This window comes from Dendropsophus ebraccatus, chromosome 1, assembly GCF_027789765.1.
Source record: "Dendropsophus ebraccatus isolate aDenEbr1 chromosome 1, aDenEbr1.pat, whole genome shotgun sequence".
Classification (NCBI taxonomy): domain Eukaryota; kingdom Metazoa; phylum Chordata; class Amphibia; order Anura; family Hylidae; genus Dendropsophus; species Dendropsophus ebraccatus.
In genome coordinates, this window is record NC_091454.1 from 212510401 (window position 1) to 212533656 (window position 23256).

The following is a 23256-nucleotide window of genomic DNA, read 5'->3' on the forward strand; positions in this document are numbered from 1 at the left end:
GCCTATAGACAGTGTGCAGCCTAGGACATTAGCTGGTTGCAGTGCTGTATCTCTGTAGATGAATGATCTGCACAAAGCAGCTGCTGCTGATCCATTAATCTATATGTTATATATACTGTGAGTGACCCCTACATAATAGATACAAGTTACAGGTTGGGGAACACTTTTATTGAGTATAAGCTGATATAGAGTACATTACCATACACTGAGCCTTGTGTCTACAGAACACTACAAGGGACAACGGGGTAATTTGTAGTGTAAGGTCTCAGGCCTATGTCTATCTGTATTTATACATATAGGAGGAGATTTATCAAACATGGTGTAAAGTGAAACTGGCCCAGTTGCCCCTAGCAACCAATCAGATTCCACCTTTCATTCCTCACAGACTCTTTGGAAAATGAAAGGTGGAATCTGATTGGTTGCTAGGGGCAACTGAGCCAGTTTCACTTTACACCATGTTTGCTAAATCTCCCCCATAATCTATACAAACAGAGGAGTCAACATATACATGGAGTAGTTATCCCTGTACTGATCCTGAGTTACATCCTGTATTATACTCCAGAGCTGCACTCACTATTATGCTGATGAGGTCATTGTGTACATACATTACATTACTGATCCTGTATTATACACCAGGGCTGCACTCACTATTCTGCTGATGCAGTCACTGTGTACATACATTACTGATCCTGAGTTACATCCTGTATTATACTCCAGAGCTGCACTCACTATTCTGTTGATGAGGTCACTGTGTACATACATTACATTACTGATCCTGTAAACTCCTACAAAACAACCCTAGCCCGCCTCAGGCCCAACATAATACTTCCTACCAAAAAGAGGCAAAAATTCTTAGTATCACAAATCAAAATAACTTTATTAACAACCAAAAAATACAATCCATAAAATATATTAAAATTGATCACAAGGTGGGGAAGTATGCACATAGAGGTACAGTCATTAATCTGTAAACATGATACACTCAATCACATATAATTTAAGTATGTAAAGTATAAAGTGCAAGTAGTCTATGGAGGGACTACAACTCGCAGCATAACCAATTTGTCTCACTGCAATCGGGCTCCACTATTCAATTACTATAGTAGACCAAGTCACTATTGCACCACCCCTAGTAAGGTATAACATAAAGTGCTAAGTGTGCTCAAGAGCCGTTCCAAACAATAAGGAATGTATCCCCCCAAGTCCCACTGACTGTACCTGATGTAATGCACGTGCTGTACCGCCTCCAACGCACATTTCGCGATTTGCTTGTTCACGGAGGTGTGCTAGTCCTTCTAAACCTGCCGCTTTTATGTGGTTTCCCGGTATCTAGACGCCTCCCTCTTCCGTTCACGTGGACTGACGTCACCGCGCGGCGTCCTGACGTCAGACGCTCCCCCAGGAGAATACAATGCATAAATCAATACTCAATTGGAAAAATGTCTCGTAATAATATAATAATGTGTGCAAGTGAATAATACGAGTGGGTCAAATAGATAAAACTATATACATGATCAAGTGAAATAAGAATATAATGAATAAATATATAATGATAATTATACCACCCCAAACAATATTTACAAAATATACAAAAATTATGTTAATTTCATTAGAAGTGTGTACGTAACGTACAAGTGCAAAAATGACTACTGTGATATACAGTGGGATGAAACAACTGCAAACTAATAAGTAATATAAGTATACCAATGTGGTGCAAAATCAAAAACACAAAAAACACATGTGTGTATAATGCCAAAGTGAATAGTGTCAAGTGAAAAATAGTGAATATAATACATGATTAGTGTTGACTGATATATAAAAAAGTGAATATGTTAATGAATGATAAAGTAAATAATACCCAGTGTGCAAATATGAATCAAATATAATGCTGAATGTGTGTAACTAATGAAAAATAGCTAGTCAATACGTGATACCTGATCAAGTGGGTCAATGAATAAACTATATACCTGATCAAGTGAATAAATCTGTAATACTACCAAAGTTAATACACATGATCCAAAAACTAAGTAAAAAATGGTTATAAAAGGTCTTTTCAAAAAAAAAAGTTTTTTGTTAAGTATATCTGGAGTTGGTATTCAATGGCTGCATCCGCTTCTTCATGTTCCACTGGTTACCTTCCTAAACGAGCAGGACAATATGACTAAAATCTAAAATAAAACAAAAAGATAAAAATATTAGTATACATCCAGTATACCCAATATAGACAAAGGACCCCAGAGAACACGCTAACCTATGTCTTCCTCTAGGATAATAGAACTATGTACATAATTACAAAAAAGGGGCAAAACTCAACATTTCATTTAAACCCTTGGGACTTACACAGTCCACCTTCATGATCCATTTAGCTTCCAACTGTGCCAAGGTCTTCTTCCAATCTCCTCCTCTATTGCCAACATGAACCCTATCGATGCCTCTTACTCTCAATAGATTTCCATTTCCATTATGGTACATTTTGAAGTGTCTTGGGATTGCCTTCAACATTGACATATCATCTGTTTCCATCCCCCGCCGAATATCATGGATGTGTTCACGTACTCTCGTTTTTAACTTCCGTGATGTCATTCCAACATACACCAAATTGCATGGGCAAGTCGCATAATACACCACACCCTCCGTTCCACACGTAATATGTTGTGTAATTCTGATTTTCTTTGTGCCATCGCTAGACCCAAACTCCACAGCTCTTTCTATATTACTGATCCTGTATTATACTCCAGAGCAGCGCTCACTAGTGCGGAATGTGAGATGTTCCTGAGCAGCAGCAGTTCTGTATTCTCAGGATCATAGAGGAGGTATCAGGGCGGACCACCCCCTATATATCATTCATGTACAGAGATCTGCACTATCCATCTGATTCCTATAGAATGTAATGATAACCCAGCAGTGATGTGTCCTGTATGACTCCCGCACCTTAACCATCTTTCTCTGTTCTCTATCACTTCCCTAAACCTCACATTTTTATTTTTTCCCCCCTTATTCTTCTTCTTCCATTTTGCAGCCGGAGACCTCCCGCCGCCCCAAATCGGCCCACCATAATCCGCCCTGCAGAGCCCTCCTTACTAGACTAAGCCTCGGGCGGGGAGAGTATAGAGCGTTTGCAGTCCTTATTTGGGAGAGGGGATATATGCGCAGGGTGTCTATCTCCGTTTTACAGACAGACGCCGTTCCGCTCCGGGGGGCCTAAATCGCTGTCGCCACCGCCGCTGCCGCCAACCTGTTTGCTAGGACTAGACTTTACAGACCGCCACGTGATCCAGTATAGACCGATGAATTGCTTGTGGAGACTGGGAACTGATGCAGATTCCAGCAAGGGCGGCCTTCCGGTATTGGTACCATCTGGCGACTGTGGCTCTTCAGCCGCTGGCGGAAACTACAGCTCGCTGTCAGGGCATGCTTGGAGTTGTAGTTTCCCCCAACAGCAAAGGTGGCTTTGCTCATATAACATCCGCCAGATGTAATATATATACACGACCTCCAGTAACCCTTCCCCTTCCCACCTCTGAGTATTTAAGCAGGTTCTGCCGATTCCGAGCTTGGGGTATACAGGTTCTATCCTAATGATTTGTACAGTTTTTGGATCTTTCAGGATAAAAAAAAATTGCATTAATTTTCATATATATTTAACAGTCTCTATAAAACCTGTGTCCTCCCAAGATTATTTTTTTTTCTCTTTCCTACAGAATTTAGAGTTGAAATTCTCTATAAATCAGTGCCTTGTATGCTTTACGGGTGAGAGGTAGAGGAGCAGGGAAGACGGACATGGCTGGGACACCAAGGGGGCGATGACTGTACAGACTGCTTGTACTAGGGCAGGCTGTGACAGTATGGTATAGGCTTAAAGGGGAACTTCAGCATTATTTTTTCTTTCAAATCAACTGTTGCCAGAAGGTTATAAAGGTTTGTTAATTACTTCTAATTAAAAATCTCAGTGCTTTATCAGCTGCTGCATGCCCTGCAGGAAGTGGTGTATTCTTTTCAGTCTGACAAAGTGCTCTCTGCTGCCACCTCTGTCCATGTCAAACTGTCCAGAGCAGTAGCAAATCCCCATAGAAAACCTCTCCTGCTCTGGACAGTTCCTGACATGGACAGAGGTGGCAGCAGAGAGCACTGTGTCAGACTGGAAAGAATACACCACTTCCTGCAGGACATACAGCAGCTGATAAGTACTGGAAGGCTTGAGCTTTTTAAATAGATTTTACTAATCTATTACAAATTTATGTACCAAATTTGGTTTGAAGGAAAAAAATGACTTACCCATTTTTTAAGGGGTTATCCAAGCTAAGAAAAACATATGGCCGCTTTCTTCCAGAAACAGCACCACTCTTAGTTCGTTAGATTGTGGTTTTGCAGCTGAATTGTAATACCACAAGCTGAGGACAGGGGTGGTGCTGTTTTTGCAAGAAAGTAGCTGTTTGTTTGTTTTTTTTTTTTCTTCTCTAATCCTGGAATGACCCCTTAAAATTTCCCATACACCTTATACAGCCTGCAGCTATTCCTTTAGATTTCCTTAATGCACATGTACTTTGGACCAGGGATGGGGAACCTTCGGCCCTCCAGCTGTTGCAAAAGTACAATTCCCATCATCTCTGGACAGCCATGATGGGAATTGTAGTTTTGCAGCAGCTTGAGGGCTGAAGGTTCCCTATCCCTGGTCTATGCAGTTTACCTTTTCCCAATCTGTTGACTGATCCTTTGACAACTAAACTACTTCTAACGAGAGAGGAGTTTATAGAACAGCATAGGATTGGTATGAAAGCCATGGTATGACCCCGATACAAGCAGTCAGTACAGTTATATCCACTGTTCCCTCCTCTAACTGAAGCCGCCACATGGGGGCAGCCACAGTCAGGGCTTGGGTTATGAATTGGGGTCTAATGTACAAAGGGGTGTGAAGGTTTTTAGGAAACGCCCGAAGAGCTGCCTTTACTGTGTATAATAACAGGCCCAGTTGAGGATCCTTCTTGAAAGGACGGCAGTAGTGGTCATGCTCTGCACTGCTGTCCTCTCCAGAGGGGGCGCCACTGCCATGTCTGCGCTTCATCAGTCACAGAGGGAAGGGGGGAGCACCATGGACTCTGTGACTGCTCTTTATATAGTTGTGAAGGAGCAGCTGGTTTGTTACTACCGAGAAATACTGTGTACAATTTACCTCCCCGATTCTGTACCTTATTAATAAACTAAAATAAAGGGAACTTCATCCTCCTGGTGGTCGGTGATTTCACTTCTGGGTGTCTGTCTCCTTACTATAGGTGTGTGTATTCTCATATATGGCTATTACTATATCATGTGGTGACACTGTCTCTCCTCCTATTACTCCATATACCCCCCCATATCTCCTCCTATTACTCCATATATCCCCCCTATATCTCCTCCTATTACTCCATATATCCTCCCTATATCTCCTCCTATTACTCCATATATCCTCCCTGTATCTCCTACTATTACTCCATATAACCTTCCCTATATCTCCTCCTATTACTCCATATATCCTCCCTATATCTCCTCCTATTACTCCATATATACCCCCTATATCTCCCCCTATAACTCCATATAACATCCCTATATCTCATCCTATTACTCTATATATCCTCCCTATATCTCCTCCTATTACTCCATATATCCCCCTATATCTCCCCTTATTACTCCATATATCCCCTATATCTCCTCCTATTACTCCATATATCCTCCCTATATCTCCTCCTATTACTCCATATATCCTCCCTATATCTCCTCCTATTAATCCATATACCCCCCCTATATCTCCTCCTATTACCCCATATATCCCCCCTATATCTCCTCCTATTACTCCATATAACCTCCCTATATCTCCTCCTATTACTCCATATATCCTTCCTATATCTCCTCCTATTACTCCATATATCCTCCCCTATATCTCCTCCTATTACTCCATATATCCTCCCTTTATCTCCTCCTATTATTCCATATACCTCCTCCTATTACTCCATATATCCTCCTATTACTCCATATACCCTCCCTATATCTCCTCCTATTACTCCATATATCCTCCCTATATCTCCTTCTATTACTCATATATCCCCCTATATCTCCTCCTATTACTCCATATATCCTCCCTATATCTCCTCCTATTACTCCATATATCCTCCCTATATATCCTCCTATTACTCCATATACCTCCCTATATCTCCTCCTATTACTCCATATATCCTCCCTATATCTCCTCCTATTACTCCATATATCCTCCCTATATCTCCTCCTATTACTCCATATAACCTCCCTATATCTCCTCCTATTACTTCATATATCCTCCCCTATATCTCCTCCTATTACTCCATATAACCTCCCTATATCTCCTCCTATTACTCCATATAACCTCCCTATATCTCCTCCTATTACTCCATATAACCTCCCAATATCTCCTCCTATTACTTCATATATCCTCCCCTATATCTCCTCCTATTACTCCATATACCCTCCCTATATCTCCTCCTATTACTCCATATATCCTCCCTATATCTCCTCCTATTACTCCATATATCCCCCTATATCTCCTCCTATTACTCCATATATCCCCCTATATCTCCTCCTATTACTCCATATATCCCCTATATCTCCTCCTATTACTCCATATATCCTCCCTATATCTCCTCCTATTACTCCATATATCCCCCTATATCTCCTCCTATTACTCCATATATCCCCCTATATCTCCTCCTATTACTCCATATATCCCCCTATATCTCCTCCTATTACTCCATATATCCCCCTATATCTCCTCCTATTACTCCATATACCCTCCCTATATCTCCTCCTATTACTCCATATAACCTCCCAATATCTCCTCCTATTACTTCTCTTGCCCATATTCTGTTCCTCCATTCTCCCAGTAGAGGGCAGTATTGCACTCTGTTCTTTTATAACTATGCATTGGCTTTGATGCCTGCGCTCACAGACAAGTACTGTGTGGTTATTTCCTGGCTCTATGAATCCGCTGACCAGGAATGCAGATGTCATCGTGAAATATGTGAATGGGAGCAGAATCCGTGCAGGAGCCAATCTTCTATCACAGCTGTAAGGCCTAGCAGCACTGTAATAACAGTACGTGGATAAAACATTACGTAAAGGGGTTACTCAAGATTAGAAAAATAACAGCTCATTTTATTTTTTTATTTTTATTTTTTTGCAAAAACAGTGCCGCCTCTGTTCTCAGGTTATGTGTAGTATTACAATTTAGCTCTATTCCTTTCAATGGAACTGAAGTACGACACCCAAACTGAGGACATGGGTGGTGCAGTTTGTAGAAGAAAGCAGACATTTTTTTTCAGCGTTCGGAGAACATGGCCACTTTCTTGCAGAGACAACAAGACTCTTGTCTCTAGTTCTGGTGCATGATTTGCATGGATGTGACTGGAGCTTAATTGCAAACCACACCTGAGCTGGAGGCGAGTGGTGCTGTTTCTAGAAGAAAGTGGCCATGTTTTTCTAAGGCTGGATAACTCCACTCAAACTTAACTTTTGTTATGTTGCTGCCCATGGTGAGACTAACAATTTCTTCTATACTTGTTATTATCTGTTCAGTCCCCTTCCCCCAGTTCTCGGCTAATGCTTTTTGCTGAAGACACCAAAAACTGTGTGTGAGATTTTCTTTCTCTCTCCTCCCTTCTGAGACACCTGATGTAAGTCAGTCCCTGGCAGGCTGTATCTGCTACATTGTAGCTTCTTTGTAACGCTAGGATGGTTATTTTAAGGTCAGGTTGCTAATAAATAGAGATGAGCGAACCTGGAGCATGCTCGAGTCCATCCGAACCCGAACTTTCGGCATTTGATTAGCGGTGGCTGCTGAAGTTGGATAAAGCCCTAAGGCTATGTGGAAATCATGGATATAGTCATTGGCTGTATCCATGTTTTCCAGACAACCTTAAAGCTTTATCGGATGGACTCGAACTTGAACCCGGTTCGCTCATCTCTACTAATAAACTTTTCGTGATTAACCCTCCCAGCATTAGAGATGCTACAATGTTGCAGATAGGGCCTGCCAGGGACTTGTTTATATCATCTGGCTCAGAAGGGAGGAGGAGGGGAGACAGAGAGAAAAGCTCACACAGATTTTTGTGTCTCCAGCAGAAAGCAGCAGCTGAGAACTGGAGCAAGGAGACTTAATAGATACATACAGAACATAACAAGTATGGAAGGAATTGTTAGTCTCACCATAGGCAGCAACATATCAAAAGTTATGTTTGAGTGGAAAACCCCTTTTAATGCTGCCTATAAATACTGGTTGAAGTTACTGAATATAACCAGGCAAGCTGTCAATCATTTCCCGAAAGTCTTTCCCCTCGTCTGAGGATGTGGATGATTTACAGAAGAGCGTCTACAGCGAGAGGAGGACATGCACCTTAGTGCGTTACTGCAGATTATTGAACCTAACATGTAATGCACAGTTTCCCCTGTGGAGGCGCTGCAGGTCGAGAGTATTTATGATATGTTCCATTACATGCAGGTTATTGCTTGTGAAGCAATACTCTTACTATTGGGGTAGAAAGTCAATGAGCTGTCTCTGAGGTTACATGTGCAGCACCTTCTATTCCTGGTATATGGCATGTACTGTAAGAATTGCCCTCTACTCCTTGAAGAGCTTGAGGTCCCCAAACACTTTAAATTAGTGACAGCTGAACGTTTGTTTGTCTGTCTGTCCTCCCTACACGGAAATGTTTTTTTTTTTTCTATGGGGAGGGGTAAGCCGCAGCGAGAGAGCTCTTGCTGCGTCTTATCTTTTCGGGAACAAAGGGGTCGGCACTCTGCAGTGATTTTTCCATCATGCCCAACCCTGGGGTTGTCCAGCGAAAATCTTTTTCTTTCAAATCAACTGGTGTCAAAAAGTGATATAGATTTGTAATTTACTATATAAAAATCTCCAGTCTTCCCATACTTATCAGCTGCTGTATGTCCTGCAGTGTTCTCTGGCTGACACGGGTACTCTATCTCAGTTTTCTATGAATCCCCATAGACAACCTCTCCTGCTCTGGACAGTTCCTGTCTCGGCCAGAGATGTCAGCAGAGAGCACTGTGGCTGAATAAAAATAAAACATTTCCTGCAGGACATACAGCAGCTGATACGTATGGGGAGACTGGAGATTTTTATATAGAAGTACATTTCAAATCTACTTAACTTTGTGACACCAGTTCATTTGAAAGAAAAAGATTTTCGCTAGACAACCCCTCGGGAAGGCCCTTGCCAGACACCTACCATAAGTGGCGGCCATGAGCAAGTGGGTTCACCCTTCTCAGTTCCTCTGATCCCAGGATGCCACACATATACCTACACTACTAGTGATCAGTGAAGAAACCTGGTAGGAAGTGTCCAGTTTCTCTGCAGCACCCCCACAGGACACATGAAGCATTACACAGCTGCCATTGAAATCAAGGTGCCATCCATAGATCATGTATGTTTTAGTAATTGCCATATAGGCTTGTTTCTGGAATAAAGAAGCCATATTTATTTTTGGCAAACTCCTAAGAAAGGGGTACTCCGGGGAAAATCTTTTGTCTTTCAAATCTGTTGGAGTCAAAAAGTTATGTAGATTTGTATACAGGAGAGGTTTTCTATGGGGATTTGTTCTTGCTTTGGACAGTTCCTGACATGGACAGAGATGGCAACAGAGAGCACTGTCAGACTGGAAAGAATGTATTTTCCTGAAGGACATACAGCAGCTGATAAGTACTGGAAGACTGGAGATTTCTTAAATAGAAGTAAATTACAAATCTATATAATTTTCTGACACCAGTTGATTAAAAAAAAAAAAAAAAAGTTCCCTTTTAGGGTGTGTTTACACTTACCGGATCCGCAGCAGATTTCATTTAAATAACTGAACACAGCATCAAATCTGCTTCAGATCCGCTGCGGATTCTGTAGGTGTGAACGCACCCTTAATGGGGGCAAACAAAAACTATGTGAAGCTACCTGTAGGCTATAACTACTACTCACTGAAGAGATCATTCAATTGGTTGATGAATGGATAAGGAAATATAATTCTGGCTGTAGACTCCACTAGATGAGTTTAGTAGAAAGCTCCTTGGGGGCTGCACATTTCCATGGCTGTTTGCAAAGTTAAAAAATCATATTTTCCTTTTAGGCTCACGTTTTCACAGAGCTGAACAGCTTTGTGAACAGCTATGAGGTATCTGTAGGTATGACTCCTAAACGTATTGTGAAAGCAGTCACCACAGGAATTGGACCTTATTCGATGGGGTTCATCATGACTTTACCAGCCGCTCTGTAATGACTTGGTGTGCTTCCCTGGAGGACTCTCCTTAGCATAGAGCTGTGGACGTGACATACTGCCCAGCAAAGCCTCGGGACGTCATTCTTGGCTACACGGTCTGGTAATATGTAGGTGATGGAAAGGGGTATCCCATTGATGAGATTTTCCATCAAAATAACTTGCCTGATATTGTTACATCACAGGCGTCACACTACAGCTCTTCAGCTGTTGCAAAACTACAATTCCCATCATAACAAAGAATAACCAAAATCAGAATACCTCTTTTACTATTGCAGCTTATTAGAGTCTAGTGGCCATTTCTTTTTTTTTCAGGGATCAGATACAATGTACATTGATTTTTTTTTGGTCAGAGCCTCCACCTTGCCTTAGTAGTGAAAGACCATATAAAGCATTAATTGCTCCTCGGGGGCGGGGACTAATATTACTATACATTTCAGGGTACATTTATAAAGGCTGGCCTCAGTCTTAAAGCCCCGCTCTTTTCACTGTCCGGATTTACCAAAAGGCACATGGCCACCCCCGCCCGCACATCAGTTGAGGAGGGGAAACGGCCGGTGTACGCCATGCAAATCTGCATACGCCAGGAGAGCAGCGTTTATAAATCTTCCCCCTTCATGTTAAAAAGCAATGACAAATTGTATGAGATATGAATACTGGTGGGTGTGCCTGTGTCCACTGGTTACTACTTGTACTGTTACTGATAATAGCCCCATGCCTATTGTTATACATATTCAAAAGGTTCCAATTGTAGAATCCCATTGAATGCAATGTTCTATCCTGATTGGTGTGGGCCTTAAAAAAAAAAAAAAAAAAAGAATTCAAGATTATACACAATTAATAGTATGTCAGACAATCAGAGTTTACAGGCAACCCGCAATATATTAAGGGCCCGGGATACCAAGCCAGAATTCCAATTGTCCATTTATCTTCATACTTGTGGCGTGCCAGACCACCAGGATTTTCACAATTTTAACCGTTTACTATACGGCATATATGTTTGTTTTTTTAAGAAATTTCGGCTCCTCGGGGGCGGAGTCTGATCTACCTATGTATAGAAAGGAATTTGCACTTGCTACATTTGAGCCTCATTATTTATTCTGTATCTAATTTTGCAGTCTCCATTTGTGTTTCTATGCAGAAGACCACCTCCAACAGCCCCAGCCAAGCCTCAGTTCTGGTGACGACGTCCTTCCGTATGGGATGCATTGGGCCTTACACTCGGGTCTCTTCTATGGACTTGCCTTGTCTACTTTTTTTAAAAAAAAAAACCTTCCCCTATACATAAATGGATGTACAGGAGACTATCTCAATCCAACTCTTGAGTCTTTAAGAGGCATCAAAGTTGCCCAAGACAAGGAGTTAGACCAATATGGTCACATGTGGCCAACCACTCTGTCCATAACTTTGAGACCAATTGCTTCCGTAGACATCCAAAGCCGCCATTTCCAGAAGGTCATACGGGAAGGAGACCTGGTGTCATCGACTTCTGTATATTTGGGGAGGTCGAAATTAAGACGTTACCCGAGGCTGCCTTTGTGGTGCAGTCTACATTGAGGTGGGATTTGTAAAAATCAGTCGGCATCTACCGTACCTACTCGGGGAGTGTTTTTATAATGCTGTAGCTGGCATTGAGATCACGTATAGGACTTGGTGGTTTTCCCATTTTATGAACAATGGACAGAATAACCCATAGTTCCTTGACCTGGAAAACCACCAAGATCTATATGGGTGGACCCCCAGCCTGGGAGATAGAAGTCATACAACAGCTGGAGATCCGCAGGTTGCTGATCACTAATCTATATTCTATTGGATAATTATATTGTGAGAATCAAAGGGAGAAGATGCTTGTACAAACTAACGAAGATTCTGTATGATGTATAAGATGGTTAAATTAGAGTATCTTCTTAATAAAATCTTTTAACCATGGCCCATGCCTTAAATCCTTTCACTATATAACAAACATCATGAGGGGGAAAGAAACAAAAACTACATTCTGGCATACCTATTAAAGGGGTACTCTGGCAGCATAAAATTCTTTCCTATTAACTGGTGGAAGAAGATTATATAGATTTGTAATTTACTTCTATTTAAAAATGTCCAGTCTTCCCATACTTACCAGCTGCTGTATGTCCTGCAGGAAGTGGTGTGTTCTTTTCAGTCTGACACAGTGCTCTCTGTGCAGTCCAGAGAGGAGAGGTTTTCTATGGGGATTTGCTCTGGACAGTTCCTGACATGGACAGAGGTGGCAGCAGAGAGCACTGTGTCAGACGGGAAAGAATACATCATTTCCTACAGGACATAAAGCACCATTCTATGGCCGGGCGGATTTCGCATTCCGCTGAAAGAACTGACATGTCTATTCTTTTGGCGAAATGCGAACCTAGCCATAGAATGGTGTCTATGAAGCCGGTGGATATGCGCGCCGCCGTGAGCCATGGAATCCAACAGAACTCTGGGTGGATTCCATAGTGTGAACCTACCCTAAATGCTTCATTCCGGTTCATCCCACTTCTGGGAAATGTTGCCTATCCAGAGATCAGAGCTTCTGTTACCTATTTGCCAATTATTACCACTTGTAGTCAGTGGGATGGTGGTTACACTTGTCTATGGCCCTCGCCATTGAACGCTATAGGAGTTGTATATAGAGCCGAGTGAAAACCTCCCATAGGAAGTAATGGCTCTCTTTAATGATGTCAGGAGTTCTGAAATCTGTTCCGTAGCGCATCGTCCGTATATACAGACTGGGAAAATGCAAATGGAGTCCGTGTAGAATCAGTTACGAGTCTCAAAATACGGGACTAGATATCCCTCCAGGGAAGGACCTAGCAACAGGCATGGCTCTTGTACAGACTATGCAAGGAACGTGTGAATGTCTCTTAAAGGAGAAGTCCGGCCACAGGAAAACATTTTCAAACTGCAGGAGGAAACATAAACTATACTATCTCACCTCTCCAGCACTGGATCGCCACTCTGGGACCCCCGCCGGGCTCTGGGATACCCAGCAGAGCTGACGTCACGAACCAGCTGGTGGACAGCCGCCTGCTCATCCAGTCAGTGACTGGCAGGATGCAGGGTGACGTCTTCACAGCAATGCCAGAATAATGCCGGGGGGTGGGGTCTTGGAGCCGGTTAGGCAGCGCATCACAGGCATGGGGGGAGGTAAGCAATGCTTCATCGTTGGGCTATCTTGAGACAACAGATGATGTCACACAGTGAGGAGGCGGGGTTATCTTGGGAAAACAGGTGATGTCACACAGTAGAAGGGGTTATTTTGGGAGAACAGGTGATGTCACACAGTGAGGAGGCGGGGTTCTCTTGGGAGAACATGATGTCACACAGTAAGGAGGCGGGGATATCTTGAAAGAACAGATGATGTCACAGTGAGGAGGCGGGGTTATCTTGGGAGAACAGATGATGTCACACAGTGAGGAGTCGGGGTTATTTTGGAAGAACAGATGATGTCACAGTTAGGAGTCAGGGTTATCTTGGGAGAACATGATGTCACACACCGAGGAGGCGGGGTTATCTTGGGAGAACAGATGATGTCACAATGAGGAGGCGGGAATATCTTTCCAGAACATATGATGTCACAGTGAGGAGGCGGAGTTATCTTGGGAGAACATGATGTCACACAGTGAGGAGGCGGGGTTATCTTGGTAGAACATATGTCACACAGTGAGGAGGCGGGGTTATCTTGAAAGAACAGATGATGTCACACAGTGAGGAGGCGGGGTTATCTTGCCAGAACATATGATGTCACAGTGAGGAGGCGGGGTTATCTTGCCAGAACATATGATGTCACAGTGAGGAGGCGGGGTTATCTTGAGAGAACAGATGAGTAAGGAAAACAGGTCAAACAACTAAAAAGGTTTTTAGAACCAGCAAGAACTCGTCTCTCCTGGACAGATTAGATCATTCTCTTTAAATTTAATTCTCTTTAATTCCCGTTGCTCTGGCCAGATATACATACAATCCCAAACATACTGGATACCAGATCTGTACCATTTCCCTCGTGTCTTTTCTCCATATAAACACAATACATAACACAATAAAAACCGTAAACGTCACAAAGAAGGCCCATTGCTATTCAAAGAGCAGGCACTGAGGAGGAGCTATAAAAATACAAAACTTCTTCATAGCAGCAATGTGGTTCATAGTCATATAAAAGCCCTCAAACAAGTGTAAAGTTAACCCCGTGCCCCCCTTAAATTCTATTGTACCAGATTAAAGAAAACATGGCTTCTGTCTTTATTTCTGATACAGCGCCACATGTGTCCACAGGCTGGGTGTGGTACTACAGCTCACGACTTCTTTTCATGTGACATGAGCTGCAATACCGGACTCATCCTGTGGACAGGGTGGCGCTGTTTCTGGAAGGAGGCAACCATGTTTTTCTAGTCTTGACATGATCGTGGCAACAAGAAAATCATGAAGTTTGCATAAGACAAAAGTCAAAAACAATCAGTAACGAAAAACAAACAAAAAATAATAATCTCATAATTTCAGCATCTTCAGAGTCTTGTACTCATAGCCAAGGAGGAGACGCTGGTGCTGGCGGAGCACATTGGTGAGATTTGCTGCAGTACTGCTGGAAGCCCCATAGAGGGAGCAAATTCACATCCTGAAGGTGGCCGTATGCACTTGGCTACTGTGAGATCTGCCGTAATACGTTTTGAGATACAGTAGACTCTTCATTTCTCAGATGACCAACATGGAGGGAGAAGGGTATGGGCGAGTATAGCCATTGGTGATGAGAGATGGTGCTGGGACTTCCTGCTATGAGAGGGGAAGAAAGAGCTACAGTCTGGAAACCACATACTGAGAATAGGAAGACAATCCTGGCAGGCGTGCAGGGGTCTCGGAGCAGTACCCGTATGTCAACTAGGAACCCTAGAATGGATTATGGGTTATGTCTGACCACATGAGAGGAGGATAAGGAGGCCCTCAATATTGCAAAAACCCGAAAGAGGAGGATGGGAGTCCATGACTGGGTAGGTTGGCGAGGCTTCTTCCATTCCTGGTGGATCAGTTCCATCTGACTCCTCCACGGTGAATGGATCAGGGATGAAATGAGAAGACCCCACTAAGGCAATGAAGAGGTGACGGCACCCACGGACATCCAGGACGTCCTTGTGCTTCTGAGAATTTTTTGTAATTTTCTTTATTTTTTTCCGAATCTGGATGTTGTGACTCTTAGTTCTAGTTTGTTGTCCTTGGCTCTGGTGGAAGACTGTGTGGACCACAGCGGACCGAAGAGTCTCCTGGTACTACGTCCGGATCTTGCGCTTGTCATCAAAGAGACTCTTCAACATGTAGACCTGGAGGAAGGCGACCACCACCAGCACCCCGAGGTTCACGGCCGACCAGAAGTTCACCCGGCTCAGGTTGCTCTCTTGTAGGTTGCGGTCTCGCGCTTCGAAAGCTCGGAGGACGGTCTGCATCTGCATGCTGCGCTCCAGCCTAGACTTTACACTCTCTATAGAGTCCTATTGGAAGAAGAGGGGACAATGAGGTCAATGTATCAGTTCCTGGCGCTGATCCTTTATGGTATAACATGAGGAGCTCTCCTATTAAGCTCTATGGGGATATAAGGAAGCTTTTATTTTGCACTGTATTGATTATTTTCCTTCTCGTCTTGCCGAGTTTTTACGCGGACGTAATGGATCTGATCCCCCGGTGTGTGGGATTAGCGTTACCTTAATGTCTTCTATCTTTATATCCAAAAGCTCATCCGGCTCCACTATATCCGCCCAGCTGTCCGGCTCGTCATCCCCCTGCTGACTGTCAAAGATCAGCTCGAAGAACACCAACTTCTCTGAGATGGTGCTGAAGGAGTTATCAAAGCAAATCATGTAGTCTCCGGCCTCCGTGGGCTCCACCCTGCGCAGAACATAAGTATAAAAATGAGATGGGGGGAATCCATGTAGTGTTACCTGGGCCAATACTTTATACCAGTGTTACTAAACTTGGGCCAGGTACTAGGAATGAGATGGAAGCCATGCTGGGGAGCCATGGCGGGGACTAGGAATAGGATGGGGAGCCATGGCGGGGACTAGGAATAGGATGGGGAGCCATGGCGGGGACTAGGAATAGGATGGGGAGCCATGGCGGGGACTAGGAATAGGATGGGGAGCCATGGCGGGGACTAGGAATAGGATGGGGAGCCATGGCGGGGACTAGGAATAGGATGGGGAGCCATGGCGGGGACTAGGAATAGGATGGGGAGCCATGGCGGGGACTAGGAATAGGATGGGGAGCCATGGCGGGGACTAGGAATAGGATGGGGAGCCATGGCGGGGACTAGGAATAGGATGGGGAGCCATGCTGGATATTAGGAATAAGATGGGAGCCATGCTGGGGACTAGGAATGAGATGGGAGCCATGCTGGATATTAGGAATAAGATGGGAGCCATGCTGGGGACTAGGAATGAGATGGGAGCCATGCTAGGGACTAGGAATGAGATGGGAGCCATGCTAGGGACTAGGAATGAGATGGGAGCCATGCTGGGGACTAGGAATGAGGTGGGAGCCATGCTGGGGACTAGGAATGAGATGGGAGCCATGCTGGGGACTAGGAATGAGATGGGAGCCATGCTAGGGACTAGGAATGAGGTGGGAGCCATGCTGGGGACTAGGAATGAGATGGGAGCCATGCTGGGGACTAGGATGAGATGGGAGCCATGCTGGGGACTAGGAATGAGACAGGGAGCCATGCTGGGGACTAGGAATGAGATGGGAGCCATGCCTGGGAGTAGGAATGAGATAGGAGCCATGCCGGGGACTAGGAATGAGATGGGAGCCATGCTGGGGACTAGGAATGAGACAGGGAGCCATGCCGGGGACTAGGAATGAAACAGGGAGCCATGCTGGGGACTAGGAATGAGATGGGGACTAGGAATGAGATGGGGAGCCATGCCTGGGAGTAGGAATGAGATGGGAGCCAAGCTGGGGACTAGGAATGAGACAGGGAGCCATGCTGGGGACTAGGAATGAGATGGGAGCCATGCTGGGGACTAGGAATGAGACAGGGAGCCATGCTGGGGACTAGGAATGAGATGGGAGCCATGCTGGGGACTAGGAATGAGATGGGGAGCCATGCTGGGGACTAGGAATGAGATGGGGACTAGGAATGAGATGGGAGCCATGCCTGGGAGTAGGAATGAGATGGGAGCCATGCTGGGGACTAGGAATAAGATGGGAGCCATGCTGGGAACTAGGAATGAGATGGGAGCCATGCTGGGAACTAGGATGAGATGGGAGCCATGCTGGGGACTAGGAGTGAGACAGGGAGCCATGCTGGGGACTAGGAATGAGATGGGGACTAGGAATGAGATGGGAGCCATGCCTGGGAGTAGGAATGAGATGGGAGCCATGCTGGGGACTAGGAATGAGATGGGAGCCATGCTGGGGACTAGGAATGAGATGGGAGCCATGCTGGGGACCAGGAATGAGATGGGAGCCATGCCGGGGACTAGGAATGAGAGGGGGAGCCATGCTGGGGACTAGGAATGAGATGGGAGCCATGCCGGGGACTAGGAATGAGAGGGGGAGCCATGCTGGGGACTAGGAATGAGATGGGAGCCATGCCGGGGACTAGGAATGAGAGGGGGAGCCATGCTGGGGACTAGGAATGAGATGGGAGCCATGCTGGGGACTAGGAATGAGATGGGAGCCATGCTGGGGGACTAGGAATAGGATGGGAGCCATGCTGGGGACTAGGAATGAGATGGGAGCCATGCTGGGGACTAGGAATGATATGGGAGCCATGCTGGGGACTAGGAATGAGATGGGGAGCCATGCTGGGGACCAGGAATGAGATGGGAGCCATGCCGGGGACTAGGAATGAGAGGGGGAGCCATGCTGGGGACTAGGAATGAGATGGGAGCCATGCTGGGGACTAGGAATGAGATGGGAGCCATGCTGGGGACTAGGAATGAGATGGGAGCTGAGATGTTATTGGTAGCTGGAGGCAGTTTGCCTGTATAATATTCAATGTCCTCTTTTCTCTTTAGTCTCACTGCGGGTCAGTTACTTGTGCCCCTCCCCCTCGTGTACTGGGGTCTATACAGGACACATAGTTACCTATCAGGTATTTCAAGATGTTGCTCTGATAACCTTAAATCTCTTCAGCAGGTAACAGAGGTGAAAGGTCAGTGAGATAAGTCACCAGCAGTGGCCGCCCTTAGGGTCACACATCGCGGTGTAGACTAGAAGCAGAGCGCCGGTGGTGGTGGTAATACTTACGTGTGGACGCCATCAGATCTCCTCCGCTCCATGATCAGAAGAATCCCAGACGGGGTGGTGACCGAGAAATCCACGTCCAGCCCGGCTCCTCCAATCACCTGGAGAGAAAGTCACATGACGTGACATCAGTGTACAAGGTATAAAACTGATATACACAGTATATTCCTACATTACATTACTATAACCCAAATCACAACCAGCAGAATAGTGAGTACAGCTCTGGAGTATATTACAGGATCAGTAATGTAATGTATGTACACAGTGACCCCACCAGCAGAATAGTGAGTACAGCTCTGGAGTATAATACAGGATATAACTCTGGATCAGTAATGTAATGTATGTACACAGTGACCCCACCAGCAGAATAGTGAGTGCAGCTCTGGAGTATAATACAGGATAAAACTCAGGATCAGTAATGTAATGTATGTACACAGTGACCCCACCAGCAGAATAGTGAGTGCAGCTCTGGAGTATAATACAGGATATAACTCAGGATCAGTAATGTATGTACACAGTGACCCCGCCAGCAGAATAGTGAGTGCCGCTCTGGAGTATAATACAGGATGTAACTCAGGATCAGTAATGTAATGTATGTACACAGTGACCCCACCAGCAGAATAGTGAGTGCCGCTCTGCAGTATAATACAGGATATAACTCAGGATCAGTAATGTAATGTATGTACACAGTGACCCCACCAGCAGAATAGTGAGTGCCGCTCTGGAGTATAATACGGGATATAACTCAGGATCAGTAATGTATGTACACAGTGACCCCACCAGCAGAATAGTGAGTGCAGCTCTGGAGTATAATACAGGATATAACTCAGGATCAGTAATGTAATGTATGTACACAGTGACCCCACCAGCAGAATAGTGAGTGCAGCTCTGAAGTATAATACAGGATGTAACTCAGGATCAGTAATGTAATGTATGTACACAGTGACCCCACCAGCAGAATAGTGAGTGCAGCTCTGGAGTATAATACAGGATATAACTCAGGATCAGTAATGTAATGTATGTACACAGTGACCCCACCAGCAGAATAGTGAGTGCAGCTCTGAAGTATAATACAGGATGTAACTCAGGATCAGTAATGTAATGTATGTACACAGTGACCTCGCCAGCAGAATAGTGAGTGCAGCTCTGGAATATAATACAGGATGTAACTCAGGATCAGTAATGTAATGTATGCACACAGTGACCCCACCAGCAGAATAGTGAGTGCAGCTCTGGAATATAATACAGGATGTAACTCAGGATCAGTAATGTAATGTATGTACACAGTGACCCCACCAGCAGAATAGTGAGTGCCGCTCTGCAGTATAATACAGGATATAACTCAGGATCAGTAATGTATGTACACAGTGACCCCACCAGCAGAATAGTGAGTGCCGCTCTGCAGTATCCCCCTCCATACACCTCTCTGACATTACCTGGTACTCCACCTCCATGCTGCCATTGTATAGCGCTGTCTGGTAGAAGCACTCTTGTCTCCCGGCCGGCAGCAGGAAGGTCAGCTCCGAGTCCTGGGGTTGGGTTATCCCCGCTGAGATCAGGGGCAGCAGCAGAAACACCAGGCCGCGTAGCGAAGCCATAAGATCGGCTAAAACCCTTCTCCAACTCCGAGGCGGCTTCCGTACACAGCTCCGCCTCTCATTGGTTCAGACTCCTATCAGTAACTTTATTTTGACTTCTCGTTGGCGAAAGCGGCGATCACTCTAGTAATTCCGCTCGCTGATTGGATATTGTAGCGAGGCACCGCCCCTCGCTTGATCGCCCATGTAAGGATAAGAAGCTGACCTGTACCAATGAGATTGGTGGCGGAGCCGGTCACCTATGGAGGAGGCTGCACGTCTGTCTGCGCGACCTATGGATCCGATAGCTGACAGCTCCGTGACGCTTCACAGCACGGACACGGATCACTAACACCATACAGTACAATAATACAATATAATAAAGCATACAATACAATAATACACCATACAATAATACGATATAATAAACCATACAATAATATAATATAATACACCTTACAATACAATAATATAATACACCATACAATACAATAATATAATACACCATACAGTACAATAATACAATATAATAAAGCATACAATACAATAATATAATACACCATACAATAATACGATATAATAAACCATACAATAATATAATATAATACACCATACCATACAATAATACAATATAATAAACCATACAATACTATAATATAATACACCATACAATACAATAATATAATATAATAAACCATACAATACTATAATATAATACACCATACCATACAATAATACAATATAATAAACCATACAATACTATAATATAATACACCATACCATACAATAATATAATACTACATAATACACCATACAATACAATAATATAATACAATACAATATAATACACCATACCATACAATAATATAATACTACATAATACACCATACAATAATATAATACAATATAATACACCATACAATAATATAATACACCATACAATACAATAATACAATATAATACACCATACCAGACAATACAATACTATAATACAATAATATAATACTACATAATACACCATACAATAATATAATACAATATAATACACCATACAATACAATAATATAATACAATATAATACACCATATAATACAATATAAAACACCATACAATAATATAATACAATGTCATGTGTGTGGTGGTGATATTATTATTATTATTATTATTATTAAATTATATTGTAGTAATAATAATAATAATAATAATACAAAGACATAATAGTAGAAGAATAAACATGAGAATACAAACTGTCTACAACTCTCCCAGGACTATACACAGTATATAGTAAAAAGGACCTGGCACTCACCAGATAATGTTGCTAATTTATTGTAGTGCAGAAAGCATGAGGTACAAGAAGGACGCATTTCGGCCAATCATGACCAGGCTTGGCCGAAACGAGCCCTTCTTGTACCTGATGCTTTCTGCACTACAATAAATTACAACATTATCTGGTGAGTGCCAGGTCCTTTTTACTATTACACCACCACCACGGAAGTGCCGTCCTCAACACATCCTATACACAGTATATAGCCCAGCTGTTAGGAATGTGACTTTGCGCTCCTCAGTCCGTGCCGGGCGGCCGAGGAAGCGCTGAATTTCTGTGTTTGCACTGAATGAACTGTGTTTTACTTTTCAGCCACACCTGCCTTGCCTGTCAGACTTCTGGCATTGCAAGGGTTACTGCACTGCTAGGTCTGTTCAGCTGAGCTTGGTGCTGGGATCAGGGCTGCTCCAATCAGCTGCTGGACCTGGTCTCTTATCCTGGATAAAAGGCAGCCAGCTCCTCACTTCCCTGCTGGCTATTAGATCACACTAGTCCCAGCTCCCCTGCTCCTTTTCCCAGCGTTCCCTGTCCTAATCCCCTTGCTATTGCTCTGCCCGTGTTCTGACCTTTTGCTTGACATTTGACTCTCCGCTCTCTTTCTGATTTTGTACTGCTTTGTCCGTTTGGTTTTGACTCGGTTAGCTGACTATCCTCCATTGTGTTTTGTGTGTTCACCTACTCAGTGTAGGGACCGACTCCGTGGTTGTCCGAGACCGTTTAGGGTCGTCCGTGGCAAGTAGGCAGGGAACATTGGTTGGGGCAAGTTTCAGGGTGCACTGTCTTGTCTATGTCTCCCCAGCCTGACACCAGTGCTGCCCAACCTGCCGCTAAACTACAACTCCCATCATGCCTGGTAATTCTCCCCTCGCTATTACCCCCTCCCCAATAGGAATCCCCTTTTAGGTAATAGATATATGCTCTGGACAGTTCCTGACATGGACAGAGGTGGCAGCAGAGAGCACTGTGTCAAAATGGAAAGAATAGATCACTTCCTGCAGGACATACAGCAGCTGATAAGTATGGGAAGAGTTCAGATTTTTAAATGAAAATAAATTACGAATCTATATAACGTTCTGACACCAGTTGATTTGAAAGCCTAATGCATATACAAATGTAAACCCCGGCCATTAGACACAGCGCTGCCGGATTAAAAGTTGTTTTTATGACAATAACTGCATCCCCTGCCGAACGGACCCCAGGACAGATCTTGGATTAAAAGCAGCTATCTGAAGGTACAAGTGGTTTGGGGGGTCAGATTGTGGGTACAGATTCGCTTTAACGGTCTTAATTTGCGGGAGCGCCAATCGCCTGCTCCCGATAATGGCCGCGGTATTGGACTGCGAATAGCAGTTGGGATTGCGGCGGTTTAGACAGGGACGGCCCCCCTCTGAACTCCCCTAGCATAAGGATGACATAAATATACGTCATCTGTCGTTAAGGGGTTAAGTTCAAGTTTGAAAACATCCCAGTTACCTTAAAGTGTCACTGTCGTTATAATTTTTAAAATCTAAATCAGCAGTAGATGTGGTATACAGCAAGTTTGCAATATACATTCATTATTTTTTTGTTGTTATCATGCTGTAAAACAAAGCTGAACTTACCAGAAATCCAGGTCCAGTCTCCTGAACCCTGCTATATAACAGCTATACTTACTGTAGCCAGGTCCAGTCTCCGGAAGGCTGCTATATAACAGCTATACTTACTGTATCCAGGTCCAGTCTCCTGATGGCAGCTATAAAACAGCTATACATACTGTATCCAGGTCCAGTCTCCGGAAGGCTGCTATATAACAGCTATACTTACTGTATCCAGGTCCAGTCTCCTGAAGGCA

General features: G+C 44.0%; 2 protein-coding genes across 4 annotated transcripts in view; one reads left to right on the top strand and one right to left on the bottom strand.

Annotated features, from left to right (window-relative positions):
* DNM2 (dynamin 2) overlaps window positions 1-12209 on the top strand; it is a 54031-nt gene extending 41822 nt beyond the window's left edge. For 2 of the 3 annotated variants that reach the window (XM_069946707.1, XM_069946713.1), the window contains one exon: window positions 3020-3996. In XM_069946707.1, coding sequence (XP_069802808.1) covers window positions 3020-3089 — 70 coding nt within the window. In that variant the 3' untranslated portion in view covers window positions 3090-3996. Of the gene's footprint in view, window positions 1-3019; window positions 3997-11421 lie in introns of those variants that run through there. The other variant, XM_069946721.1, reaches the window with a different exon arrangement.
* A 2706-nt stretch (window positions 12210-14915) lies between these two features.
* On the bottom strand, window positions 14916-20388 carry TMED1 (transmembrane p24 trafficking protein 1). The gene is made up of 4 exons (XM_069975494.1): window positions 19961-20388; window positions 18528-18625; window positions 15980-16163; window positions 14916-15769 (listed from the first exon to the last, which is right to left on the bottom strand). The coding sequence occupies exons 1-4, from the start codon at window positions 20120-20122 to the stop codon at window positions 15551-15553; spliced, it is 663 nt and encodes a 220-aa protein (XP_069831595.1). The 5' UTR covers window positions 20123-20388; the 3' UTR covers window positions 14916-15550.
* Between the last annotated feature and the right edge of the window lie 2868 nt (window positions 20389-23256).

What these genes read in the sequence shown, in the direction of transcription:
- TMED1 (XM_069975494.1), bottom strand. Translation starts at nt 20,122, where the DNA reads ATGGCTTCGCTACGCGGCCTGGTGTTTCTGCTGCTGCCCCTGATCTCA. An exon ending in AGATCTGATGGCGTCCACAC is followed by an intron (nt 16,164 to 18,527) that starts GTAAGTATTACC and finishes TGTTCTGCGCAG; the next exon opens with GGTGGAGCCCACGGAGGCCG. An exon ending in TAAAGATAGAAGACATTAAG is followed by an intron (nt 15,770 to 15,979) that starts GTAACGCTAATC and finishes TTCTTCCAATAG; the next exon opens with GACTCTATAGAGAGTGTAAA.